The 18,662-nt window shown below is 37.1% G+C and overlaps 1 protein-coding gene across 6 annotated transcripts in view; it reads right to left on the bottom strand.

Annotated features, from left to right (window-relative positions):
• The window catches only part of GRIA2 (glutamate ionotropic receptor AMPA type subunit 2), a 130,382-nt gene extending 117,574 nt beyond the window's left edge, over positions 1–12,808 (bottom strand). For all 6 annotated transcript variants that reach the window (XM_037058285.1, XM_037058280.1, XM_037058282.1 and 3 more), the window contains exons 1-2: positions 12,387–12,808; positions 11,709–11,849 (exon numbers count right to left, since the gene is read on the bottom strand). In XM_037058285.1, coding sequence (XP_036914180.1) covers positions 11,709–11,849; positions 12,387–12,474 — 229 coding nt within the window. In that variant the 5' untranslated portion in view covers positions 12,475–12,808. The remainder of the gene's footprint in view (positions 1–11,708; positions 11,850–12,386) is intronic.
• Between the last annotated feature and the right edge of the window lie 5,854 nt (positions 12,809–18,662).

The following is an 18,662-nucleotide window of genomic DNA, read 5'->3' as shown; positions in this document are numbered from 1 at the left end:
CTAATACAAAAAGTAATAAAAGTTAACTAATTTTTGTGCCCATCTAAGTGGGCATAAAAGCATAGTACATAGTGTTTCCTGCTTTTTGTGTAGCTTCAAAACAACCCCATAATATGTGATTCCCTTTTACAAAGGTGACAATTGAGTTCTTAGATTAAGCAGTGTATCCATGTCATACATTTAATAGTATGACTAGAATTCAGTTCCAAGTTCAGTTCTAAGTCTTAATCAATGCTATTCTGCCTTCTGGGACATGAGGACTATAAACTGCCATGAATCAAGGTTTCATATTTTTATAGACACAACACCTCCATCTTTAGTACTGAGATGGCAATCCTTGACTTGTCTGAGATATAAAGATGAAGGTTTATGGTCCTTTGCATCAAATAACTAAAACTATAAGGCTTCTTGATAAATCCTCTAAATTATTGCTTCTGTTCCTAAAATTTCCTCTCCAAATGTAAATTAGTAATAACATTGTAAACAAATAAAAACTTTAAAAAATGGTAAACAAAGCTGTAAACTGTGAAAGTGCTTTGGAATTATAGATCTCAGTATCTCCATTTCATACATAAACTAAAAACAAGATTGACATTTTTCCTCAAAATCTCGAGACATGAAAAAAGAAAAAAATTAACACAAATTGAAATGTATCATTCAAAAAAAATGAGTAAAGCACATGTCTTTCTTACTATCCCTAAAGATGGTCACTTCCAGAACTTTCTTTGACAAAGCTTTGTAGTAAGAAGAGATGATTTTTTAAAGGGGGAAGCCCTCTTCCCACTCTAGAATTGTAGGAGCTATTTCTGTGATAACTGGATCATTTAAAACAGATAATCCCAGATTTTCCTGTCAAGATGGTGGCATAGGCAGATACCTACAGGACACCTGCTACATTAAGCCACACTACCAAGGCACAGAGTCAAAGCAGCTCTGTCTAACACACAGAAGCAAACACAGCCAGGCTGCCCAAATGAGGAGACAAGGAAACATGGCCCAAATGAAAGAACAGATCAAAACTCAAGAAAAAGAGATAAATGAAAGAAGATAAGTAATCTATCAGATGCAGAATTTAAAACATTGGTTAAAACACTAATTTCCTTGAGTTTAAAACTCTCAAGGAAATTAGGAACCCAGCAGCATAAAAAAGACCCAGTTAGAAATGAAGGATACACTAAATGAAACGAAGAACAATTTATAGGGATCCAAAAATGGAGTCAATGAAAATGAGAATCAAATCAATGATTTTTAAAATAAGGAAGCAAAAAACAAGCAATCAGTAGTACAACAAGAAGAAAAGAAGAACCCAAAACGCTGAATATAGTATAAGCAGCCTCTGGGACAACTTCAAGAGGTCCAACGTTTGCATCATAGGGGTTCCAGAAAAAGATGAGAAAGAGCAAGAAATTGGAAATCTATTTGAAAAAATAATGAAATAAAAGTTCCTTGATTTGGTGAAGGAAATAGATGTGTGCAATCCAGGAAGCACAGAGAGTCCCAAGCAAGAAAAATGCAAAGAAGCTCACTCCAATGCACATCAAAATTAAAATGCCAAAGGTTAAAGATAGAGAATCTTAAAAGTAGCAAGAGAAATGAACTACAGGGGAGTTCCCATAAGACTGTCAGCTGATTTCTCAAAAGAAACTTTGCAGACTAGAAGGGATTGGCAAGAAATATTCAAAGTCATGAAAAGCAGAAACATACAGCCAAGATTGCTCTTCCCAACAAAGCTATCATTTAGAATTGAAGGACAGATAAAGAGCTTCTTAGACAAGAAAAAACTAAACAAGTTCATCATTTAGTGAACTAAATGGTTCACTAAACCATTATTATATTAAATGTTAAAAGGACTTTAACATTTATCAGGACAACTGTAATAGCATAATCAATAAAATATAATTTAGAAAAATAAAAAGATAGTCCCTTTAAATATCTGTAATTCACAATAGACAGCTTATATGAAACCCTTGAAGAATATGTTTAAAAGGTTACAAATTAGAACTACGAAAATGTATATGACAATATTTTCAACTATATTGATAAAAATGATCACCTTACGCTTTATAGTCCTTATGCTTCAGGTTGAAAGTTTTCACTGTGTTCTGCAGTTCAGTTTCAAATTATCCTCCAATGATTTTTGAATAATTAATTTTAATGACAAACAGTATATATTGTTAAAGTTATCACTAATTTCATTAAATATTCTTCTAAGACATGTTAAATATTCTTCTAAGACTTGCTAATGTATTTTAAATATATCTAGAAATATTTCTTAACAAAGAAATATTCCAATGTAAAGAAATAGAATATATCACCACCAGATAACATAGATTAAATTGATGTTAACAATTTGTTCTGTGTTCTACTAATAAACCTTGTTTATTTATTAGCATCCATCAAGCAGTTGGATGAGTTGCTGCCATTTCCCCAGGCACAGGTCTCAGGTGCCCCAAGCAGGACATAAAGTTTGTTATGACACACTCTGGGTCCCTCATGCAATGTGTGTAGTATGCTCCATATTACTTATTTTTATCTGCAGTGTTTTCCAACATTTTTCAGAAAGTACTTTACTTTATAATTATAAAGGATAACATTTTTTGCCAGTTTGGAATGATAAAGTGTCTAAAATTGATGTTTTTGCCAAAGAGGGATGCATAATACCTTTTTTCCTTCACGCCTTCCTCTGGAAATACTGTAGTGAATAATTTCTATTTGTCAGAAGGAATTTTATAATAAGAATTCACTGTTTTACAGCAGCTCAATACTAATGTAGAAGAACAACATGAAGTCAAGGACAAACCTAAACAAAAACAACGACAAAAAAAGGGAAAACAGTTCCCAGTTCCAAATTCCTACTGGTCTGACTAGTACACCAAGTTACCCTGCCTCTTGGAGATTTTCCTCCAAGGCATTGAAGGTGCCCCCTTCACACACTTAAAGAAATCTGACAATTTCAATCTGCAATAGAAAAAAGGATTTTTTTCCTTTGGCCTGAAAACATTTATTTTGAAAGGCTTGCTCTATCACTTTATTCCTGCCCAAGAAATTAAAAATATATAACTCAATCACTGACATACTCTTACTGCAATGGATGGAATACTAATGGTAGGGAAATGGTAAAACAAGTACTACATCCAAAACAATAGTATTTTAATGAAAAGCCTTAGTGTTAGCTGCAAAAGGTTTATAGGCTGGGAAAATGCTTTCTTACATCAATTAATTAAGTTTCAATTAAATTCATGCCAAAGTTAGGAATGATTAATAGGGCTGTATTTCATTATAGGGATGAAGAATCAGGCAATATTTCAATACATTTTAATAACAAACACAGAATATACTCAGTTTATATAAACACATTCCTAACATTTCCATCAATATAATTGGACATTTAGACAGATTAGACTAAAAAAATTTGCATTGAAGAGGCACGTTCTGAGGTTCACTGAAATTCAATCAGAGTGAATGTATCAAAGGGCCATAAAACAGGTGGTACTGTAGGATTTATAGTTTGTAATCAATTTTACGCAAAGAATAAATAAGTGCTGTAAAAATATGATGCCCCATTCAAAGACACATTAAAATTTAGGTATATCTCAATTCAACCCAGTTTGTATTTATATTTTAAATACTAAGGTAATCAGAAGAAATGTGGTATTAATATAACATATCCATAAGTATACTATATATTAAAATTTTGAAAAACAATTTAAATAGTAAAGCTGTGAAGGAGCATCTATGTCATTTGTTTGAGAAATGTGAAGGGATATGAAAATTAAAACAACCTACTCACAAATTTCCTTACTATAATAATCCCCACATTCCCCAAACCTCTTTGTTCTGTTCAGTTGAAGACATTTACAAAGGTCAAGATAGGTCAAGACTGTAATCTCAAAACTTTCTTAAGGCTAGACTAAAAATTAGTAGTAAGCATATTGAACAATATTCTATATATACAAATGTATATAAATCTATATATTATATACATATTGTATATATACAAATGTATACAAATGTATATATTCTATATATACAAATGTATCAATGTATACAAAATAGAGCTATAATAACAAATTTGGGGCTTTTGCTGAAGGAAGTTATCAATCGAATAAGTATAGTACAAAACTAAGTTGGGAAATAAGTACTAGAAATATACTGCTCATATAAAAATAGAAAAAAGGAAGGCATGCATATTAAAAATCACACATATTAGCCCTGGCTGGTGTAGCTCAGTGGATTGAGCACGGGCCTGCGAACCACACGATCGCGGTTTGATTCCCAGTCAGGGCACATGCCTAGGTTGCAGGCCAGTTCCCAGCAGGGGACTCACGAAAGGCAACCATGCATTGATACTTCTCTCCTTCTCTCCTTCTCTCCTTCCCTTCCCCTCTAAACATAAATAAATAAAATCTTTTTAAAAATCACACATATTAGTGCAACCTGGCCCATGTCAGGAAACTGTGTCTATAAAGTTCTCATTCAAATATATTCTCTTTAAAAGTATATTATAAGGTAGTACTTTAAAAAATTGTGTGAAGAGAATTAACACAGAAAAATGCGTTATATGATAATCTGGAGTGGGAGGAAGCAGGCTGTGACAATTTTGTTGCCATTCACACATTTTGTGGATAATCCAAAACTAAAATGGAAGTTAAACACACTCATAACTGTCTGGGCCCTTATAGTAAATTCTTGTATTCTAGTGTATTTGCAACCTAGCCTTTGCATCCTCCTACCAACATTTATAAATCCTTTAAAATGCATATTATGCATATTTTTATCAAGTCATTTTAATACAAAGCAGTGTAGCTTTAGGGATAAGGATAATAACTGAATATATCCAGCTTGCAGATGAAAATGAACACTGTACCACACCTTTCTATAAATAGGATGAAGCTGATACCATATAAACTGTTTCTTTTGAAATCTACCTGTAGAGCAAAGGCAAAAAGATTGTGGCTTCCAAAGCATAATTTTATAATAAGAAAGTCTATAATATTTAATGTGTTTAACTGATAAATAATCATGCAGGGCTTCAATGCACTGGGAACTGGGCAAGGGTTTGCGACAGCTACACAGGCAACGATGGCAGGAATCTGCCTTCAAGAAGTTCACATTTTTCATTCTCCAAGTCGTCTTTAAATTGTTTTCATTCTATGAATTAAAATGGTAAAAAATGACAAAATACTTTAAATTGAACACTGAAAAACAACACATGTTAAATTCCTAATCAACACCATTGTAAGAACCACATTTATTTTTCATCCAAATCAGTAAAACCTTTTTTGAAAACCATTTTGATGTTTGAAAAAAATTTAAATAGTGGGTCGCTTTGAAATTTTGACTTCAACAAATAAATTTTTTGCACCAAAGACAAATAGTCATATAACAGGTTTGGCAACTAGTTATTCAGATCACTAGAGAAAACTTCAGAAATTTTGACTGAAAATTGTCATAACAAAAAAGTAACATTTTAATCATATCTGAAGTATCTTCTGTAGAATATAGTTTTTAAAAAGGAAATATTAATTCATAGCATTAACATTCTAATAAAATATATATCCCTTTAGATATTATTTGCTATAATAGCATTTGTGGTACAGATTAAGTACTTTTATCTCCTTTTAAAAAAAGAGGTTTTATTTATTTATTTTTAGAGAAAAGGGAAGGGAGGGAGACAGAGAGGAAGAGAAACATCAATATGCAAGCGAAATATCAATTAGTTGCCTCCCACATGCTCCCAACCAGGACCTGGCCCACAACCCAGACATGTTCCCTGACCAGGAATTCAGATGGCGACCTTTCATTTTGCAGTACACCACCCAACCCCCTGAGCCACACCAGTCAAAGCTATGACTTTTTTCTAAGAGGGAGAAAGAAAAGGAGGAGGAAGAAGAGAGGGGAAGAAATGCACACTCTTTGAAAATTCAATTATAAAGTAAAGCATGCTGGAATAATTAGAAAACAACTGCTCTTTTTGAGCCTTTCTTAAAATTTGGGGTACTCTAAGAAGTTCTAAAATTTGTCAAGTATAATTGGAAGAGATTAGGAGAAGTTCCAAGATCTGGGCATGAACCAGCATTGTATTGTCATAGGGTCACAATGCAATGACCCTATCACTTTAAAGGCTTACTATGAAATGGGAATGCTCTGTATCTTGAGCCTTTCCTGCAAGACCTCAAAAAATAGCATAAGAATAAATTCTTCTTAACATTTAGCAACTTTAGTTTCATATAGCAATTTTTATTTAGTCTCTCTTTTCCTAAAAACAATTATTCCAACCAATGCCATTCTTTGTTTTCTATTTAGTATAATGTATTATTTTCTTGAAATCCTCTTGTGATAAGTGAAATAGAACATTCATAAAAATTCAATGACAAATTATTCTTACAAAGAGGTATTCTCTCTTTGTAATCACGAGTTAAATATAACCGAATATTTACACCATCATGTTGTAAGGTATTGTGTTCTGGTGCATGTGCTCATGGTTTTCTTTACACCATGAATTCTTGTCATTCCTTAAAAGCATCCAAGCTATTGTGATTTTATCAAAATTTTGCATATCTTTAAGTGGGTAACTCCAGATTGTAGTAATTACCACAACAAAAATGCCAGAACATGATAACCTGTCCAAACTATAACTATATACAACCTGTAATCATGACTATAACTATCCTATACACATATTATATGTTTATATGCACACACATTGCATATATATGTATGTCTATGTATACACATTATGAATATATTTATGTACATACCCACATCACACATATATACATACATGCACATGAAGTTGCAGTCATATGAAGTCTAGTGAAGGTTTAGCAAATGTTAACTAATTAGATAAACACAGATACACAATCTCAATAATTCATAACTAAAACCCAATGATAAGAAGTATACATTTTAAATGATATCTGGAGAATTATATTTTTCTCTGAAAAATAGTCCTTCAGGACCATTTTTATTTTTAACATTATGGAACACATAGAAATGTATCAAATTATAATGTACAATACACTGGAGTTAACTAGAGGAATCCACACGGTTTGGTGAATCAAGGCTAAAAAACTGAAAATATAATTTTAGAATTTTCTCTCTTGCAAGAGTATTTACAGTCAGTACTGTTTCCAAATGCCTTTATAAGCGAACTTTACAAGAATATTTAAGATAATCTATTTTAAAAGGCATAAGGAATTATCTTTCAAATACTTTGAGTGATTTTTTCAAAGTAGACACGATTTATATTTTTTAATTTTTTCCTAATGAATTTGTTTGCAGTGTTTTCAAAGGTATTCAGTGTGCGCAACAGTTTTATGAAAGAGCAATATTTTCTCCAACATCACCATCTACTGGCTTAGAGAAAAAGTAGATTTTTATCGGCTATTTCTTTACATGTAATATTTTGTTATTTATTTTCATGGAATTGAAGGATAACATTATTAAATTATTTTTAAACAGACTAATGGCCATTTGTCAAAGCCATTCATGAATTAAATAGGAAGATTTTGAACTAGAAATTTAATACTTAATATTTTTAATTCCCAAATCTTACAGGATCAAATCATGTTTACAGCCCATTTAGACAGTTTTATTTATTATAAACAAGTTTTGGTGATGAGCACCGCATTAAAGTTTATGGAAATCTGTAAAATGCAACACTATTTAGTATTTTTCTAAAATCTGCTGTTGATTTTGTTAGCAGTATGCAATAAGCACATAAGCAATATCAAATTCATTACTTTCACAAAAACTTTGGATTACTGCCATCAACTGCTTTAGGATAGAACTAAGAACTGTGAGACCATCTTCACATCCACACAGTAAGGCTCCTAGACAAGACCACAGTGACCAGTGCACACAGAAGGCATCAAGGCCTACGAACCTTGAACGCTATCCAAAAGAGCATGGGAGGGAAAGTTTACAAAAAAAGAATTAATATAGGGAAAGTATTCATCTGGTCTCTGACAAAGGCATCCCATACATATGAGAGGGCAGGAAGAAGACAGGAAGTGGGGAGAAAATTCCTGAGGCTCATCTCTGGTTTCAGCTGTTGAACAATCAGATGCTCAGATGCTATTCTGTTTTTTTTTCCTTCTAGTTTTATGGTTTGTATTTTCTCATAATAAAGGTTTATATTGAAACAGCCTTCAGGAAAAAAAATAAAAAACCTTAGTGTTATTTCTACTTAAGAAGAAAGGGAAAGGGGATAGGATAGAGGGAGTGAGGGGGGAAGAGGAAGGGGGGGGAGAGAGAGAAAGAAAGAAATTGGAAAGTTGTCTTTATTTCCTCAGGTACCCATGGAAACAGATGGGAACAAATAGGTACTGGCATTATCCCACTGTGACTGTGAAAGGGAAGGATGTGGGAGTACAGTGCACTGCACAGTCATTTCTCCCAGTTCAGAATATAATGACTTCACTTCGTTTGCATAACCTTCACCCACTCGGCAGATCTTGCTGGATCCTTCAGTTGTTGTCAGCCTTGGCATTTCTAACTCAGTTCCCTCATCTCAGGGATAAAATTAAATTAGCAAACACCTATCTTTTCTACTTTGAAATTATTAAGGTATAAAACTCCACTTTCTCAATATGTAAATTTAAGTCTGTGCGATTGTTATGGTTTAATTAAGACGAGGAACGAGCTACTTCATGAACACTGGCTGTTGGCACACATTTTAATAATGGAGTTTAAGAGCAGACTTCCCCAGAGTTCCGGTACAAATGGGAGAAAGTCATTTTGGTAGTAGCTATCAACACATTTGATTTTGCTGCTTCCATTTCATACAGGAAAGAATCATGGATTCCCTGGCTGAAAAGGCAAGAAAGCAAAGGCAGAACACTAGAGAAAAACCTTGAGAGGGATTTTAATGATCAAGATTTATCTTAACAAATTTGATGTTAGAGATTTCCATTCACTTCTTCACTCGTAGTTTACATAAGCATCTCTCTCTCTCTCTGAAAGGAGTTAAACCATTTTTACATTTTCTGTTGCTCATGAAAAAATAAAATGAATAAGGATAAGAATGCTCCATTTCATTTTACAAACTCCAGACTGTGGAATTCATGAAAGAATTGAGAAACTGAGCCACACGAATGTGACATGATTTGCCTATTCCATGAGTTAATGTGAACTCCAGAAAATTCTATCCAAGGAGCTTTCTTCTGTAGCACTGCCTCATAATTCTCTTTAGCCATCAGTAAGTCTACTTATGACATGGGTATTTCAAATGCTGGGATCCTGAAGTCCCACGTGGAAACCTTGAAAATGAATTCAGTCCCTCACCATCATTTGTTTTAGTGTCCTACAATAATAATCTATGAAGGAGCAATGTGGGGATCGGGAGAAATACACATTTCAAATTCAGCATCATTTTCTTAGCAAAACAAAAAAAAATCTATGCAAAACAAAGATGTGATTTTCATTTACGTTCCTCGGGAGTGTGGTCCAACAAACTGTGTGTTTAAATAAAATCCATGTCCTTATTACGTGGATGTATCATTCTGTGGAAGTTCCTAGCATTATACATGTTAATATATTTACATTGCTTTCGTATCTTATTTCAATAAAACTTATATTAAAATACTGAGATTGAGGACCTAAATCAGTTACCAAAACTAATCCTAGCCTTTAATCTTTATGAAACTCCAACACAGTGAATCAACATTTGTCAGACTCAGGGATATTCGTTTTGTGCAGTGTACACATCTGCTGTTTTACCAGTCAGGCCTTCTCACTACTTTCACCAAGGAGTAAACTTCTCAGTCATGGACCACCTTCAAGGAGCAGGGCTGCCCACTATTTTCTTCTCATTTTCAAAACTGACTTGCTTCCAGTAATCATAATCTTGCCTTAGGTGCATTACTTTTCAAAGCATTTTCACACTAGCATATAATTGCATTCAGCGAGCTACTTTGTTGTATGCCAGTTGTATGTCAGTCAAAATTCAGGAAAAAACTGGAAACCTGATATCAAGTCAAATGAATAATCTAAATCTGGTAGGTTAATAGGTCAAGTACAAAATTTTTTTAATTAAATTACATTTTATATATATATATATATATATATATATATATATATATAATATATTCCGAATGTTCTTATATTCTTTTATGGAGATTTTTTAAAAATACAAATTCACTTTAAAAGTCTCTCTCTCTCTCTCTCTTTCTCTCTTTCTCTCTCCCTTCCCCCTCCCACGTTTCTTTTCTCACTTGGTATCAGCATTTCTATAGAAAACATGTAGCACTGAAACCTTCTAAAACAGGTTCTTTACAAACAATTTCATTGCAGGCATCTAATCTAATATGACCTCCTCTAGGAAAGACAACTGTTTCATTTCTTCATTCATCCGGGGGACCGTGGTTTCAAAAGGAGTCCACGATGCTCCTGGTATGAAAATCGAGCTAACCGATCGAATACACGATTGAGGGTTAATGCAGGGACATGGGATGGCACCAGTTGTTTGTGTATTGTGGGAAGACAGCAGTTGGGCTTCTTTCTTTCTGTGGTAATTTTCCGCTTGCTCCTTTACACTGTAGCCAAAGTGGGAGGCGAACCATCTGCAACGCCCCCCCCCAAACTGTTAATATGAAACAAACTGAAATCATCGAAGCAGGGAAGCGTCCCCCAGCCCCACGGGCAGGAGCATGATGGCAGCTGCTGGGGAAAGGGCAGGAAGGGACAGTGACCGCGCTGCACAGCCCACGCGGGCGCGTGGGTGGGTGCGCCGGGGCCAGCGCCGGGGAGCTTCCCATTGAACCTTTCAGAGACCCGATTGCTTTGATTCTGTTACTTTGCAGCCTTAAGAGAGCTTCATCGCAACAGCACGTAGAGTGATGGGGCTTATAATGGACAACTAACTGCAAAGACTAAAATGGCTGATCAGCGACTTGAGGTTTTCAAAGTCGGCCGGATCGGACTGCTTTGAGCTCCATTTCCTCCCGCTGCCTTTGCGGGGGGGCTTGCCACCTGAGAACAAAGCCCCCCGGCCGGCGAGCCGACTGCCGCCCCCTGGCAAAGTAGCCTGGGTCAACTGAAGGCTGAGGCTCCACGGGGTGGCGAGAAACCGACACGCTCCCGCTCCACCGCTCAGCGGCCGGGTCTCCTGGAGCCTGGTCGGCCTCGCTCCGTGTGCGCACCACGCCGAGCGCCCCTCCGGTGGGCGTTATGTAACAGCTTGGAGCCCAACTCCGGAACCATTTAACTACTTGTCCTGTCCAGGGGGGTAACCGAGGGTTCACCGGGTCTGCAGAGTGAACGGAGCTGGCCTGCAGATCCTGCAGATTTGCACCGGGGCTGCAAGCAGCAAGTCCCCCGTGGGATCTATACGAAAGCCCGACGAGCCCCGGGGAACCAACCATTTAACGTGGGGTAAGGGAGGGGCAGGGAGAGCTTCTCTTTAAGCACTCAAACTAAACTAGACCTCCCTGAACCTAAGGAAGCTCCCCAGCTCCAACTCCCACCCATCTCTCCAGTGCGCACACCCTTCAATGTCTTTGGCTCCCTCCTAACCCCTCCACTCCCCAAACACCGGGGCTCCCCGAGATTGCAGCCACTTTCTCCCTACGCTGTCACATGCACGCGCGTGTACAGTCACTAACACGCACACACTGACACACTGAAAGACGCACACACCACTCCGCACTCACACGCGCTGGCTTTCCGCGTGCGGCACCTGAAAGACATGAATATTCATTACTTACAAGCATTGGTGACTGCGAAGCTGTTTGCCACCTCCAAATTGTCGATGTGCGGTGTCAGTCTGAACTCCGAAGTGGAAAACTGAACCATCCCTACCCGAAATGCACTGTATTCTTGATCGGCGCCCCGGGGAAATAACCCCCCTGCAAAGAACAAACACCAAGCAGGAGAATAGTTTCAGTGACCGGGCGGGAAAAGAGAGGAGCCTGCTAGCACCTAACAGCCCTGGAGTCTCTTATTCATGCTAAAAGGTGCAATAAATACATCAGGGGGCTCTGGTAGCGGGGTTTGAAACACCCAAATGGTAGCCAGGGGGTCAAGGCACAGAAGAGAGTCTAAGGGCAAGGTAGGTGGCCAGAAACATTCGTCGCCTTACCCCCTAATCACAAGCTTTGCATTCAAGTCCCCTAGAGAATCCGAGCAATCGGAAACATGTTAAGGCAGAATTCACAAAATCTGGGGGCCAGAAATGAGAATATTTTTTCCTCTATTGTACCAAAGGCATCGTCTTTTCCCTTTGCTTCATCCTGATAAAAACATGTATATTCTAGGCAGTTTAAATCTGGAATGCAGTCAAGGTATGACATAAGTCTACATGACATGAATTAATTTGTTCACTGTGAACAAAGATTACGACCAAATTAAGCACAATTCAAAAGCAGAGCACAAAGGGTACCTACCTATCTGTATGCTGTTAGAAGAGACACCAAAAATAAGTCCCCATAAAACAGGAGAAAGGAGGACAGATATATGCATAATCTTTTGCATTTCCAAGAAAAGTAGAGCATCCACAAAATATCCCCCTTTTCCCCCTTTTCCTCCTCTTCCTTCTTTGGCCGTTTTCCTCAGCAAATTAGATCCTCCGCATTTTGAAAGAGCAATTTAGCACCAAGCTGCTATAACCCTGAAGTGGAGGCAGAAGAATTCCTATTTCCCAGGTCCTGCTGGTGGCTGCTGGTGCCCTGCGCCCTGTCCCTGCTCCTGAAGTCCAGGGGACTGGCTGGATGCAGTTTTCAGCGGAGCTGCCGCTGTGGTCCCAGTGCCTTGGAATATTCAGCACCCTCCCATGCACTCACACACACTCACCCTCTCTCGCGCTCTCTTCTCCCTCTCTCAGTCTCTCTCAGTCTCTCTCAGTCTCTCTCTCTCTCTCTCTCGCTCGCTCGCTTGCTCGCTCTCGTTCTATCGCTCTCTCTCTCTCCTCTTTCACGCGCGCGCGTACACACGCACACACATACACACACACGCAAGTCACAGAGAGGGGCAGGCAGTCCCGGACGCGCGTGCGCGACTCACAGCAGGATGCTGGCGCGCGCGTCCACCCCTCCCCCGCCCCCGCCCCCAAACCCGCACCCCGCACTGCCCTGGCAGAGTCGCGTGCACAGCGCTGAGAAAGCGCGGCTCAGAGCCTGGCAGCGGGTATCCCTTGGCGAGCCCTCCGGTCTCGCGAGCTGTCCCTCCCACCGCTCTCGGGTGCCTTTCAGCACCGAGGACAGCGCCCTGCTCCCGGCCTAAGGCTACCTTTGTGCCGCGCTGCAGCTGCCGCGGAGATGCTCCAGCCTGGACCAAATGCAGCAAAGCTGATTTCCGGCTGCTGTGCAGAAGCAGCCGAACTGCTAATTGTTGTTGGCAGTGAAGCCTTCTGCCACCAATTCTGCTGTTTTGCGTTAAAAGTAATTTTGATTTTTATCTTCAAGGCCCTATGAATACCACCGAGCAATATTGGGCAATTAAACACTGCCATCCGCCTCACCTGACCCAGCTAAAAAAGCAAATAAGCAAACAAAATACCCATTGAAGAAGTGTTCCCAAACTGTGAACTTTAGCTAAAGGTGACATAGGCATGATCCAGGAAAAAAGACAACATTCTATCTTTAGAGGCTAAAGCCGCATAAGAGAAGATCAAGATTGAATCTTTGAAATACTTTACATGAAAATTCAGTCTTTTAGAGGGTGCTTCCCCTGGGCTGTGATGCCAACTTGCACAGAGCCAGCTGGGTGCGGGGATGTTTCTCACAGCCTTCCCTGCAGGCTCTTGTGGCAGAGACATGTACACTTGGTTCAGTAGAAGCCCTTGCTTTATAGACATTGAAAGCAGAAGACTCCATTTCAAGAAGGAAAGGCTCATAGGAAAAAGAAATGAGAAGATAAAGCACGTCTAGAAAGGCTGCTGAGCTACTGACTCTTTCCCAGACACGTAGAATACTCCATCACATTTTGGCCATAAGTTTTCAAACATCACTGCCCAAAGAGAGTGAGCTAAATTCTCATCAGTTGGAACCTGCGAGCTCAAGACCACTGGGAAAGAAAGATGAGGCCAGGGATTATAAATCTGGGGAGGAGAGTGAGTGGGGAGCAGTGAAGACTGGACTTCCCCGTGTGGAATGTGAACACTTCATGTGAAACTGCTTGCCAAACCCATGCTGGGAACATGGTCTGGCAAGTCCCTCTGCAGCCTCAGACAGTTCTCACTGAAGTTAATGGCTTTTTGGTTCAAACAAAGAAGTAAAGGAAAATTGAGGACAAGGGACTGTTTCCTGGAAACCATGAGACCGGAGACCATGATACCAAATGAGTAACTAGCTAATATTTCAGAATGCTGAGAAAGTCAGACGACCAAGCTGCCTTTCCTGTGGAATGGTCATGTGACTGTCATCCTTGTAGCCTCCTGTTGACTGTATGTAGAATATTTGCCCCTTCGCATTCTGGGCCTCAATTTCCCCATTTGAAAAATGAGCAAAATGCCTCTGGCTCTCAAGATTCTACAAGTCTGTGATTTCAGGTTATGTTTTTCCTTGGTTTTGTTTGTTCATATGCATTCCTCAGGTAGGGAATGCAAATATCTATAATCCATTACAACACTTATACCCTACAGGTAAAAAAAAATACCTCCCAATTTTATCATCAAAAAATTATTTTACGTTGTTAATAAATGCTTCACAGTATAGGAACTGGATTCTGTGAATTAAAATGCATTTATCTTTTTAATAATTAAATAAGAATAAAATAGTAAAAGAGACATAAATATATATCTAATTTGAAATATAAAGAATAACTAAACAAATCTTACCTACTCAATCCCTAGTTGAGATATAAGGCACAACAATGATGTGAACTAATTCCCTATTTGAAGATTTTTATATATATGTATAAAGGAATGAAGAGCAGCTCAGAGTAAAATAAAAATGCCTTTTCAACAATTTTCTGTTTTCTCCATTTATTTTCCAAGAAAAACTTTGATTTTATATTATCCAAAGTAACTTGTAATGAAAGAAGTGAGAGCAAAAGAGAGAGAAGCTTAAATGTGCAGAAACAATGTTTAAAGTGTGGTTCAATGTAAGTTTTTGAAAAAAAAAGACATTTCAAAAACTATTTCAAAGTCAAGGCAAAGGTTAATTCAAAATTCACTGAATTGCATTGCATAGAAACAAATTATGTAAAATAAGAATTTGCTGAATCATGGAGCATTTTTCCTAGTATATCCTATGTAAGAATTCAAGGTAAACATTACTATTTACTAACCAACTATAATTCATATATAAAATTGAATAAAATTTTAATAGGCATTACTTGTAATTTAAATACTACTCTACTAATGCGTCTTTCACATGGTAGTAATATATGTACATTTCATAATATATCTGGATACATTTCCTGCAATACTAGAATAATTGTATTGTTATTATAATTCATGGGACTTTTTAAGATTCGCTGTCATATTTACATAGGTTATATTTTTCAAACACAGAATAATTTCAATATAAATGTAGTAAATTTAAATTGATTGAAGTAAATGGCCTTGAAAATAAATTTAAAATACTGTAATTTATTCTAAATATTTAGAAGCTTTTGTTTCAAGAATAGCTTGAAGTTGATCAGTAAGAAAATTTATCTTGAAAATTTCAAAGCGACTATTAGTCCAGCTAAAGAGTGTGCTCCAAGAAACAGTTTGCTATTTTCTGCCCTCTGCTGTTCAGTTTTAGTAATTATCTAAAATATAACTTGTTTCTGAAGCAAGGGATACAGTACAGTTTTAAAAAAGCAATTAAAATACTATACACCCTATCATTCATTTGACTGGCTTGTTGCAGCTGTTGTATGTGTGCTTAAATATAATTTTCAGCATTAAGGCTAGATACAAGTATTATATGTGAAATTTCACTTTCTGTTTCACTCAATCTTTGTTTTAATAAGGAAATACTAATCTTCCTGTTAAATCGACTTTAAAATGAGGATTTTTATATGCTAACCCATTCTGCATAGCTTTAGTTTGTGTTCCACAATGAAAAAGCTTTGCATGAAGGAATGTCATCGTGTTGGGGGGGGGGTGATCATTTTGAAATGACTGGAAGAGCAAGTGTTAGCTGATTTCATTATCAAGATTAGGTTATAAATGTCAGTTCCTCCTGATTATGTCTCACCAATGTGGAGATCATGGTTTCCTTCCCTGCTGATCTTGTGGAGCTGTGGAAACGCAGGCCATCTGTAAGGCCTGGACGTGACTCCACTTGGCAAAGGAGAGCCCATGCTCGTTTCAGCAAAAGATCAGTTAGAACCCAGGTTCCGGACATGAAACCCTATTGCTAAGAAAGAGAACATTTTAAAGATAGAAGAGAAAACATAAGAATTTTTATTATTCAGGCCTATAAATAGAAAGATATATTCTATCTGGGGAGTTCTAGTTCTTCAATTAAGATAAAGAATAGTATCAGTATAAGTTGTTATTCAGATTGAGATATTATTTTTTTGTGCAGCAAAATTTTAAATCACCGATTCAGTAAGATCAATTACATGACCCAAAACATATTACTAAAGTTAGGCTTATGTACATCTTTCTTAATAATTTAGAATGAAATCCAACAATCAAAAGAATAAGTGAAGCTTTCATTTTAGGGCTTTGATTCTATGAATTTTAATTAACTATATCCCAGTAACATTCTAAAAGATGAGAGGTGGTATCTCATTCTGGCTTTGATTTGCATTTTCTTGATAACTAGTGATATTGAGTCCATTTTCATGTAGCAGTTGTTCACTTTTTTTAAATGTCTTCAGGTCCTTTGCCCATTAATTAGGTTATTTATTTATTTTTACTATTCTGATGAGTGAGCTTCTTCCATATTTTAGATATTAACCCCTTATTAAATATTTAATTTGCAAGTATTTTCTCCTACCCATAGGTTGCCTTTTCATTTTGTTTATCATTTTCTTTGCTGTACCAAACCTTTTTAATTTGATGGAGGCCTACTTGTTTGTTTTTGCTTTTAATGTCAAATTCAAAGAAATTATTGCTAAGACTGATGTCAAAGAGCTTACCTTCTGTTTCCTTCTTGGAGTGTCATGGTTTTATGTCCTATATTCAAGTTTTTAATCCTTTTTGAGTTGATTTTTATGTATTGTGTAAGATTTCCCAAATCCATTTATTGAAGAGACTTTCCTCCTCCCTCCCCCCACTCCTGCCATATATTCTTGGATCATTTGTTGAAAGTTAACTAACCAAATATACATGGGTTTATTTATGAGCTCTATTCTGTTGCATAGATCTATGTATCTGTTTTTTAATACCAATACCATACTCTTGGTTACTATAACTTGTAGTATAGTTGGGCCTACTAGGTCACAATCTTTGTTGACCCAAGAACACTTCAATTTAAATGCAATGATACCAGAAAGGCACAAGTGTGGTCCAGGAATTATAAGCAGTGAAGTACTTCTAGAATGGGAAGTGTGATTCAGGAGTAAAAGTAGTAAGCCAGACCATGGTAATGAATGTGTAGTTTATCCTATAGGAAAAGGGAACCATTTCTGAGTTCTTTATTGGGAGGTGAAATCTTCAGATTTCTGTTTTAGATAGAATACATGGGAAGCTATCTGGAGAACATGTACATGCGGAACCATATTGAATATAGGAAGACCAGGTAACAGGTTGTATACCTGTTGGGGGTGATGCAAATCTGGATTAAGAGAATAATAGTACAGAGAGGAAGAAAAGGTTAGTTTCAGAAAATATTTAGGATGGGAACTTAGTAGAACTTGTTTGTGAACTTGAATGAGATGAAGTAAAGGATACGGAGAAACAAAGCTAATTCCCAGGGTACAAGGCGGGGTACCCAGGACAATGTTTTCTCGTCTCAGAATGAGGTCAAGAGCAATGGAAAGCAGTATGTAGGCAAGGTTATGTGTTCACTTTTTGACGTGTTGGCTTCTCAGGGTCTGTGGATCACAGCCACGCAAGCTCTTGTATTGGCAACTGACACTGATTCGGATACGAAGAGAATAGGCCTCATCTAGATGTTACTTTTGAGAATCATCATCCCTAGGAGGTTTCCTAACAGCTACTATTTCTTGCAAAAGTCAGTTAACATGAAAAAATAAAAGAAAAAAAGAGAAGACATGCATACTCTGAAAATCCTGATTTCACTCCACATTGGTGAATGTCCAGTCATTATCCACTCATTGGAAGTGGTACAGGGCTGTCCTTGAGTGTGTGTTTACTGAAGAATTCCATTTCAGTCTCTTTAAAGTAGAATAAGAACTTAAGAGTATTTGTGAAAAAAAAATCTGAAGAATGTTATTTTGAATTAAAAAATGCCTACTTGCATCTGCTCTTTTCTAGAACACCCAACATGGTTTTTAACAATTCTCATTTCACATGTTAATATTTTCTTCTTTTAAAATACACTTGACTCTCACTCAATGGCTCAGAGCAAAATTTAGAAGGTCAGGCTGCTAGCCGAAAGTATTCCTCCGCTATTGTTTTTCAAATAATGTAAGAAGGGGCAAAAGGAGGAAAAAAGAAGTAAAGAAACAGCATAAAACACAGCTACACACTTTGCAAATCTAAAATGATTAAAAGACTTAAATAGGTAATCATAACCACTTTATTCAAACACTCCTTTTCTATCCATGTTACTTTTGTCAGTACTTTAGTTAAAATTTTTATTTGGTGTATGTGACCC

Source organism: Sturnira hondurensis, unplaced genomic scaffold (genome assembly GCF_014824575.4).
Source record: "Sturnira hondurensis isolate 20B ecotype Veracruz unplaced genomic scaffold, ASM1482457v3 Scaffold0010128, whole genome shotgun sequence".
Classification (NCBI taxonomy): Eukaryota; Metazoa; Chordata; class Mammalia; order Chiroptera; family Phyllostomidae; genus Sturnira; species Sturnira hondurensis.
Note: the sequence above shows the minus strand (reverse complement) of the source record. Positions and strands in the feature narration are given on the sequence as shown.